Source organism: Podarcis raffonei, chromosome 14, assembly GCF_027172205.1.
Source record: "Podarcis raffonei isolate rPodRaf1 chromosome 14, rPodRaf1.pri, whole genome shotgun sequence".
Classification (NCBI taxonomy): domain Eukaryota; kingdom Metazoa; phylum Chordata; class Lepidosauria; order Squamata; family Lacertidae; genus Podarcis; species Podarcis raffonei.
The window spans coordinates 40,206,728-40,217,007 of NC_070615.1; the positions used below are offsets into that span (position 1 = coordinate 40,206,728).

Genomic DNA, 10,280 nt, shown 5'->3' on the forward strand with positions numbered 1-10,280 from the left:
CCTTTGAAGTTCCACCATTTGTGACAGTCACACACACCCTTTTGTTTCCCAGTGGTCCCCGTTTTGGCTACTTTCCTGTTGGCACTTGCCATCTGTGTTTACTATTTAGAGGGAGTGATTTGTTAGAAGGCTTCTCTGGGCTAATTTGTCATGAAAGAATATGGGTGTTGCATACAAGCCTAGACCTGAGCCTGTCATTTAAAAGATGCCTTATAGCACAGATAGGGAGCCTGTGGTCTTCTGGATGCTGTTTGGATTCTGGCTGCCATCAACCCCAGCCAGAATGGCCAGTGATCAGCTGACAATGGGCATTGTTGTTTAACATCTGGAAGGCAACAGGTTCCCTACCCTGCCTTTGAACTGATGTAGGAAGCTGCCTTACACCGAGTAAGACCATCTCACTTAGAATTAGACACAGACTAGCAGAAGTTTTTTAGGATGTTGGACAGGGGCCTTTCGCAGCCCTTCCCTGATGCTTGAACTTGGGACCTTCTGCATGCAACACATGCTATAAGCTGTACCATTGAACTGCAGGGGTTGGGCTAGATGACCCTTGAGATCCCTCTCAACTCCACAATTCTATGATTCTGTGATCCAAGAGGCAATACTGAGCTAGATGGACTCCTGGCCTTATCCTACTTCATGTATTCCTTCTATATAAGACAGCAACATTACGTTGAAATTGCTTGTTCCTTTTTTTAAAGTCGCAATTTTACAAAGTATACTTAGTCCTCGACCAAACAAAAAAATCACAGAGGAATGGCTTCAAACTGAAACAAAATCAGTTTAATAAAAAAAAATGTACAAAAACAAGACAATATACAAAACAGAATCATTATTTTTTTAACCTGTCTCAGATGTTCTTCTACTACAAGGATTCTTTTCTGAGAAGGAAATTCCAAATCAAAACTAAAGCCAAACTCATGCAGGCAACTTGTTTTAAAAAACGAAGTTTAAAATGACACTGCAAGACCCAATTTAATAAAGAACCCTTCCCAAGCCCCATACAACACCTTCAATCTTAGAGAAAATACCCCCACTCCCCGCAAAAAAATGCTTTTTGTAGTTCCCCAGCAGAACTAATGCTCTGGTGTCTCACTCCAGGCCTATTTTGTCACTTTCCCAGGCCTATAATAATTTCTTCCCCTAACAACCAAAAGAGGTGCAAGTTTCTGTCTGCTCACAGCCCTCACCTTTCAGCTGCTCAGCCAAGGATTTTGTTGCTCTGGGAGCAAGCGCCCTGAAACCGCCTGGAAGTATATGTGACAGAGAGCTGACTCTACCAATTTTCTGATGGGGCCAGAAACGGGAGCCTGGGAGGCAAATTTTATGGCCCAAGACAGAAAAGCAGTGGCAGATCCTTCCCACAAATGGGCCACAAGGCCGTATCTCTAGGGTCACAACTGCCCGCTAAATGGAGGGAAGGCATTCCCCTTTAAACTTCCCACCTCTAGTTTAACAGTGTGACCCAGTGTTAATGGAAAAGTAGATGCAGCAACCCCACACTGGCTGCTGTGGGGCAGCCCTTTGCTCATAAATGCAAGACACTGGTGCTGCTCTTTTCCATAGGCTACAGAGAAGAATGTGAGACTACCATGGCCAGCTCTCCTAGTTTTCAAGGGTTAGATGAGGTATCGCTGCAGCATTCCACCTATGTGCGTGCTTCAGGGAGGGGGCATACTATGTATCTGAAGCCAGGTTGGGAAACCTTTGACCCTCCAGGTGTTGCTGGGACTGCAGCTTCCATGCTGGCATTGATGGGAGTTGGGAACTGGGAACCCGGGTGTTATGGGGCTCCACCGGGAAACCAGGCCTGCAGTGGAACAGAAGAGCCTTTCATACAGACATGCTCTTCATCAGTCAAAGGCCAGAGTTGTGTGGCCCTGCTTGTGAGACCACTGGCATCTATGCTTCTCCTGTCCCTCCTTTCTCAATCTTCAGAAAAGGATTTTGCTTAGGAAAGGCAATCACCCATGCTGGATTATCTGGCTACAACATCCTCCAGGAGCAAACTCGCCTTACCTTACCCTGTATGTGGGTTCATTAAGCAACATTCACCAACACGCTGCTTGGCACAAGGTGACTAGAACCCACCAGGTCTAGGAGGAGGACACAATGCGCCCATTGGCAGAGATGGTGGAGAACTGTGTTGGTCTGTTAGCTGCCAGACACATAAGCTAAAGGTTGCCCACCTTGCCTGTGGAAACAACTCCAAAAGGATTATTCCCAATCTCTGCAAACATATTCAATACAGTTTCATTTCTCTCTCAACTTACTCTCAGATCTTTTGTCTACTTCAGGGTTGGGGGGGGTGTGACTGTGGCCCTCCAAGTATTTCCTGGACTCCAGCTCCCATCAGCCCCAGCCCATGTGGCCGATCATAGTCAGAGATGATGGGAGCTGTAGTCCAGCAAAAGTTGCAGGGCCACAGGTTCCCCATCCCTAATCTAGCTGCTAATAAATCCCTACCAACACATAAGCTATATACTACCCACGAGGTTTTTATAAAACTTGTATTTTTTTAGGCATTAAAAAAAACACCCTGCTCCCTCTCCACCGCACACTGCTATGGTTTTAGGAAGTGTTTGTCCCAGATCCTGAATCAACTCTGGATTCACAATAGTTTAGAAATCTGAAGCATGTAGCCATGGCCAGGCCAGTGTGAAAATCTGATTATGGCTTGCATCAGTTCATTGGCTTGAAGATAGCATGCTTGCCCTATATTGACCAACAGTTGTTACCAAACAAGGCAGCAAGAACCCACACAGATAGTGTTATTTGTCTGTAAACAACCATACAAGAGACGCTGCCTGTGTCTGGATTTAACACCAACAGCAAGTGAGAAATAGCGCCTTTTAAGTAGCAGTTAATGTTGATGAAGGGGGGGGGGGGTGATTCAGCAAAATTAGGCCAAAATCTCATTGTCAAAAGGAACTCAAGCCTTGGTATGCTTTGAGTTTCACCTCTCTCGTTGACATTTTTACAGAGACTCACATTTGCTGGACTGGAGCTAGAGGCTTGGTTCAGATTTCATATCTAAAGCACAGTGTGACTGTCAGGGTCCTGCCTTGGGGCTCACCAGCTCTCAACTCTTCCTTTGTATGCTCTGACTCCCTCTCCAGAACTGGAAACCCATTTCAAGCCATGTGTTCAAATCCAGGTTTGGGGTCAAACTCTGGTTGGCTGTAACCACCAATCTGCACAAATCGAGGAGGAACACCCAACTACTGTTACCAAAGACTAGGAAGCAAGGGAACACCCTGGAGCTTGCAATCAGGAGAGGGGAGCTCTTGGTTTGGCTGTGGCTTCTGATCAGAGAGCTCTGTTCTCCTGTTTGCAAGCTCCAGGCTGTTCCCTTGCTTACTAGTCTGTGGCAACATTTAGTTTGGTGTTCCTCCTCGATTTGTGCAGATTGGTGGCTTGGCTAAACAGCCTAACTGCCATAGAGCTATAAAAGACAAATGAAGCACACCCACACCCAATTCATTGACAGCCATCCTTCAGAGTCTCTCCCCCAGTAAGTTTCATGAATGGTCCTAGTCCTTGTGATTGTCGCTGGCCTCTGCCACCTCAGTCTTCTCCTCCACTTTCTCCTCAGTTGGTTTTTCCCCATCCAGGCCCCCCTCTTGGGACACTTTGGAAGCATCCTGCTGCCCTTCCCCTTCCTTGCTCTTCACCACTTCCTGGAGGTTGTACTTCCTGAACAGAATGTAGTCCTTCACCACACTCAAGCAGCAGATGTTCTTTATGATGCCCACCACGATGGTGAACTCGGGGTTGCTCAGATCAACTTTGTTTTCTGGGTTGAGATGGCCAACGACTCCTGCCAAGGCAACAAAGAAGGGTTGGGGAGGCAGAAAGCCCTCTGGTAAGCCTGGAGAGTAATACTTTTGATCAGCCACAAATGAAGAGATGGTGTCCCATAAGGGCTAAGAGACTATGGACAGAAGAAGAGCTCTGCTGGATCTGGCCAAAGGCCCATCTAACCCCACATTCAGTTCTCACAGAGGCCAACTAGATGACTCTCTGGGAAGCCCACCAGCAGGACCTCAGCACAACAGCACTTGCCCCACTTGCGAGTCCCGGAAGCTGGTATTCAAAGGCATACACCCTCTGACAGTGGAGGTAGAACATAATCTTATTCTCCAAATTTTTCTAATCTTCTTTTGAAGCCATCCAAGATCACATCCACAACATACATTTAAAGCACATGGCTTCCTCCAAAGAATCTTGGGAGCTGCAGTTTACCCTTCACTGAGCTACAATGCCCAGCACCCTCAACAAACTACAGTTCCCAGGATTTTTTGGAGGGCACCATGTGCCATAAATGTATGGCATGGATGTGACCCAAGTTGGTAGCCATAACGACCTCCTGTGGTAGTAAACTGCAGTTTAGCTGTGTGCTGCATGTCTTTAGCAATCCATCATATTTTCATCTTCGGCCACTTAAGAACAGCCTGATGATGATGGCCATACTTGGCATGATGAGAGACACACATATTTTATTTCAGCTTAAGTATTTAATACCTTCCTCTTCCATACAAAGGGAATGTATCCAGATTAAGGCTGCAATCCTCTACCTGGGAACAAGGCCATCTGAACTCAATGGGGCTCACATTTAAGGATACATATTTTTAAAAATACACTGTTAAGTTGGTTGCTCACAGGTCCGCTGAAATCAATTGGAACTCAATTAGCTTAGGCTGCAACCCTGCGCCCATTTACCTGGGAATAAGTCCACTGAACTTGATGGAACTTACTTCCAAGCAGGTATGTTAAGAGGGCTGCATTGTTAGTCTGGGTCCAACCCACTGTTCCACCCCACCCTGAAAGCACTAAAGTTAGAAATGAAGATCTAAAAGAGAGATAGGGAAGCTGAAGGACTCCAAATGTTGCTGGCCTCCAACTCCCATCAGCCCCTGCTACTACAGCCAATGTTCAGGAGGGCCACCAGTTCCCCATCCCTGATCGAAAAAATCTGGCAACCAAAGTCATGTGAAAAGTAGTGGCTGAGAGATATGACAGAGGCAAGGAAAATGGTGCCCTGGAATCTGTTTTCAGTCTCAGAATAGAGCCCCCAGTCTTTTTCACACACAAATCCCACTTGTTTTCCCTGCCCTAAGCTTGCTTTGTTTCAGCAACCTAAAAGCAAAGAAAAAAATCACCCTATTTTTTGTTGCTGTTATTAAACAACTGGGAGTCAGAAACCCTACTACAAATCACCTAGAGATCCTCAACAGATCCTGACTTACCTTCTGCCTATTCCTGCTACTAGAAAATAAATCACTTACCTGCCAGTTCTTTGATGACTTCTTCCCGGCTCAGGTGACTGTTATTTCGAGCCTTGTAAACAATCTGAAAAGTGCCTTTACGGGGACTTTTAAACCAAGGTTCAAAGAAGGTCTCTGAATATTGTTTCATGTCCTCCAGGAAAGCTTTGCAGGTGCCCGAAACAGGCAACATGCGCAAGATGACTCTAGTCTTCTTCTTCTTGGTCGCTTTCATGTCCTGCAGGATGTGGTGCACCAACTTCTCAGGCTCTGCAAGAAGAATGCAGTGAGAGAGACTTTTTCATTCATTCCTCTGGGTGAAGAAAGGGCATCTATAAAGGCATGGAAGTCTACGCACAAACATAGGGAGATACCAGTCCCAAAATTGGGCAGAGCCACTATTTTCTCTCTCTTTCTACCACCTCTCTGTTTCCCCATCTTATGCTTAGTGTATTCAGGGCTCAGAACTTATGCTCTTGCCCATTATGCTACCTCTTCCCATTCCATGCACGCTTACCTACACCCAGCGTCCTAATGAAAACTACATTGTTGGCACCGCTCTCCACCGACTGGAAGCGTCGCAGCTTCTGCTCTGTCGAGGTGCGAATCTGATCCACTTCTTTTTTCAATGCAGCTTCAGCATCGTCGTCGTCGTCCTCATTTCCTGACAGTCTGCTCTCATCTTGATCTGTGAACTTTACAGACACATGCACACATATTGTGTTAGTCAAGTCAACTCAAAAAGTGAGGAAAGCCTCTTTAGAGCTGGGTACAAGGTTAAATTCTTATACAAATTCTGTAGGTCTCTCCTTTAAAAAAAAAATCAACACAGCTGTGTTAAAAAACAACAACAATTAATACGGCTGTGTTAAACAATTAAACTCGGGTCTCCACAATTTCTAATGGTGTTAAGTAAGGGAAAGTTTCCTCTAGCCATTTTGTCCTTACCACGCAGAGCTGTATGAATTTCTATCATCTTATTTGCCGTTTCTCTTAAACTAAAAAAATCCCAAACGCTACACCCTCTCCTCACGGGGGCGTTGCTTCATTCCCTTGATCCTTTTTGGTCGCCCTTTTCTAAAGCTTCCCCAGCAATATCCGTTTCGAGGGGAGAAGACACAGTACAGTGGTACCTCGGGTTAAGTACTTAATTCGTTCTATTCCAAAAGCAGCTGCACCACAGATTTGCGTAAGGGTATTACGATTCCGACGGTTCTTCTTTTCCCCCGCTTTCCCAAGCGATATCTAATTTTATAGGCTCCTATCGTGCCGCGTCTTGCTCCCCTTTCCTCTAGTCGAAACCCAAAAGTTCTCTTCCTACCTGCTCGGGCCCGTAGAGCTGCTCGCCATACTCGCCCAGCAGGCTGTAGGCTTCGGCCACGCACTTGCGCTCGTTCATGTTGCAGGTTATGAGGATGCCGCACATGCCAGGCTCCAGCTGGCGGGAGCCGCCGGGCCGGGCCCGTTTGGCCGCCTGCAGGTACTGCGCTTTGGGCCGCCGCTTGCGAGAGGCAGCCGGCGCGGCAGCGGGCGGCGTCTCCACGGCAGCCATCGCGGGCGTCGGGAAAGGCGAACCGCGGAGGCGGCGTCAACGGCGGGTCCCGCAACGGCGCGCGTGTCGGCGCCCTTTCGATGGCGTCATCGGGACGCGCCGGGGGGAAGCACCATAGAGATAGGAAATAAATATTAGCATGTTTAATTTTCATTTATTTATTTTCCTGCCACGGAGCGGGGTGTGTGGACCTGCGGTTCTGCTAGTGCTGCCGGACTACGACTCCTCCATCGGCTTGGCCACCAGGGATGATGGGGGTGGTAATCCGACAGCATCGGGCCTACGCCTATCATAGAGACGCCATGGGATAGAGAGGCGCTGCTCTGCAGTCATAGAGCATCGAGGTTCTCCCTTTTACTCTTTGTTTTTGTTAAAGGATAGAGGTGCTAATGAAGCGAAATGCGGGAATCGGTGGCTTTCCATTTAGCTGTGCTTTTCCTACCGGAAGTACAGGCCTTAGGCTTTCCCCGTCTCCATGGCAACAGGCAAACTCTTATCCGCCACGCAGTTCCGCGCTGTGCCCCAAAGTAGTTTCCCGCCGGGTCCTAAAACCCGACTTATACACCAACTTTGGAAAAGCTGTTACGGAGCTAAAGTCTACACGCACCCTCCCCGCCCCCCGCTATATTTCTCAGTTATCCGTGTCAGCTTCCATAAAGCTGCCTAATAAATTTCTCATTTAAACTACCAGCATATGCCATATAAACCTCAGGAAACAAAACCATGCAATGCCAACTTTGCAAAGACCCAGGCATTCTAATAAAATGGGTGACTTCAGATATATTTATTTCCTTTATTGGATTTCTGGCCTGCCTTTCTAAAAGAGCCCAGGGTAGCAAACCACAAAGTAGCAAAAGAAAAAAAGAAAACATTTTAAATAAATAAAAATGTGTATTTTAAAACATGACGAGTGTGTGAACATAGTCACAATCCCAATGACAGCTAATTCTGTAGTTTCAAGTTTGCCTGGAATGGTGTCTTTCAGCCATCAAATGCTTGGGCAAACCAGGTGTTTTTAAATCCCTCCTGAACATTAATGATGAGGAAGAGGGACACACCTCACCAGGGAGGGCTTTCCTCAAATGGAGAACCACTACCGAGAAGGCCCTGTTCTGGGTTAGTGCCAACCAAGCAGCCCCCAGCAGCAGCAGCAATATCAGTGGGACACCTGAAAGCTACAGATTGTAGGCTTTCGATATCAGGGAACTTCTTTTTTAAAAATCAATGTACACTAGTGTTGCTGTACATGGTCTAAATAACTGGCCCAGGGTGGTGGGTGAGCTGTCAAGGTAACGGTGACCTGCCCTCCTTTTTAAGCTGCTGGCTTAAAAGTCACCAACCGCCAGTGGTGTAACACAGGCTGATGGTGCCCGGGGCGGGCGCATGCACACTGGGGAAGCAGAGGGTGAACGGAGCCTGTAACAGAACTTTGATAAGAGGAGAAGCCGGGAAATCAAGAAGAATGCTGTGCTGATCATGGAAAATACTAAGAAATGAACTAGACTGTCGGCAGTCCTTCTCTGCTTCTCTCAGCGCATTTCCAGTAGAAAGCCAGGCATTCCCATCACCTGAAGTTAGTATTTGAGAAAACAGAAGAGGAGGCACTGAATTGCTCAGGCCCCCCACCCAACCATAGTGTTTGCTTTATATTCTGCAGTCTCAGATGCAGAGAAGTCCTCATCCCTTGAATTGATAGCCTGGCGTTTGCAATTTCAGCAAGTGGACCGGGATGAGATGGGGTTTTTTTCAGTTCTGAGCACCTAAGGGGCCTGCAGACGGTGGCTGCAGTCCAGTTGCCACCTGTGTCTGATGATCCTGAAAAGGCCCTAAGAAAGAAAGAAAGGGAGGGAGGGAGGAAGGAAGGGAGGGAGGGATCTGGGCAGCAGGAAATCTTGAAGCAGCTTGAAAACATTCAGAAAGAAAAAGAAGAGTTAAAAGGCATGCCAGAGGGGCCTGCAGACTGGGTTGTGCCAAAAATCTGGCCACCAAGAAAATTGTGGTGAGTGAGAATTGGGTAGAGAATTGTGGTGAGTGATGGATTGGGTAGGGCTGCCATTATGTCTGGATTTTCCCAGACATTACCAGGATTTCAAAGGTGGAAGTGACATCTAGGGAGAATTTCCAGAAGGTGTTGGTCTGTCCTGGATCTCTGGCAAGTAAACCAAAAAATTGTGGTTTTTTGAGCATTTTTGTTAAAAAGCTCAACAACCCTGGGGGTGTCCTGGCTTTTACATTTTGAAATATGGCAACCCTAGGATTGTGGGGGGATGTTTGGTAGAAGGCAATTTGTTCTGATTATACAATAAAGAGGATTCATTCTGATTACATTCTGGTTTGTTGCATGGAGGTTATTTGTCTTTAACCATTTGTTTATTCCGCACCTTTTCTATCATACAATTATTTTATTGATTTGTTTTTTTTTAAATGAAACATAACCAACAAAAAAAAGAGCGCAAAACATTTAAAAAAGCCTTAAAGCATCACAGCCTGGAAGGACAAAAGTACATAGATACAGCACAGAAAGTACTAATTCATACAAAGGTCCTCTGCACCAGTAATAAAGATATGAGTACAGAGTTGGTAGCTTTGGGGACAAGGGAGGGCAAACAGCAAGCCGCCTGTACGTGGCAGATCTTAATGCTCACCTTGTTGCTCCTATTATTTACTTCTCTCCGCAAAATGTGGGTGAAAATGGAAGGAGAGAAAGTGCTGAAGGTCATACTTCATTGATTATGTCCCAGTGTGTGCACTTTGAGCTGCCTCACAGCTGTTTATTGTGCAAGCGCAGGCCAGAGAGCAATGGCACCACAATCAGGGTCAGACTTTGAGGCAGAAGTCCTGGGCCTCAGCAGAATGAGAAGGAGAGCCCCCAACACATAAAATGCTGGTGACATTTTGAAGTAAGTGAAGTACTGTAATACAAATTACTACCTAATGCAGGGTGTGTGTAAAACTATTGCAGTGTAGCATACTGTTACTCAGAGAAGGCCCACTGAAATTAATAGACGTAAGTTATTCATCTTCATTTAATGCCAGTGGGTCTACTCTAACTAACATTGGTTACAACCAATTAGGAAGAATTAAGCATCACACTAAGGTGAGTTTTTGTCTTCATTGCATGGCCCTGCATTATAGTATGAGGAAGAAAAACTACTCTGTTTTCCCCCGCACCAGTGCATAATTTTTATATGCCTCTATCATGTCCCCCGTTAACTCGCCTTTTCTATAAACCAAAAAGCCTCAATTGTTATAATTTGCAAGGGGGTTCTTCCAATCCCTTGATCAACTATTATTTTCATTTGTGGGAGTTGGAGCCATTTTCTCTGAACTTAATTATATACTCTGACCTTTTAGCAGCTTGAAGCATGAGTCTTTGCGGCCTGAGCACCTTAGCTTTTGAAGTATGTCTAAATCTTTCTGCAGCCATAATCAGAAGTATTGGAGAAATGTAAAATTCA

At 46.1% G+C, this 10,280-nt stretch overlaps 1 protein-coding gene across 1 annotated transcript; it reads right to left on the minus strand.

Moving 5' to 3' along the window:
• Window positions 1-764: 764 nt before the first annotated feature.
• On the minus strand, window positions 765-7,229 carry THUMPD1 (THUMP domain containing 1). The gene is made up of 4 exons (XM_053366138.1): window positions 6,592-7,229; window positions 5,788-5,965; window positions 5,292-5,540; window positions 765-3,823 (listed from the first exon to the last, which is right to left on the minus strand). The coding sequence occupies exons 1-4, from the start codon at window positions 6,820-6,822 to the stop codon at window positions 3,537-3,539; spliced, it is 945 nt and encodes a 314-aa protein (XP_053222113.1). The 5' UTR covers window positions 6,823-7,229; the 3' UTR covers window positions 765-3,536.
• Window positions 7,230-10,280: the final 3,051 nt, after the last annotated feature.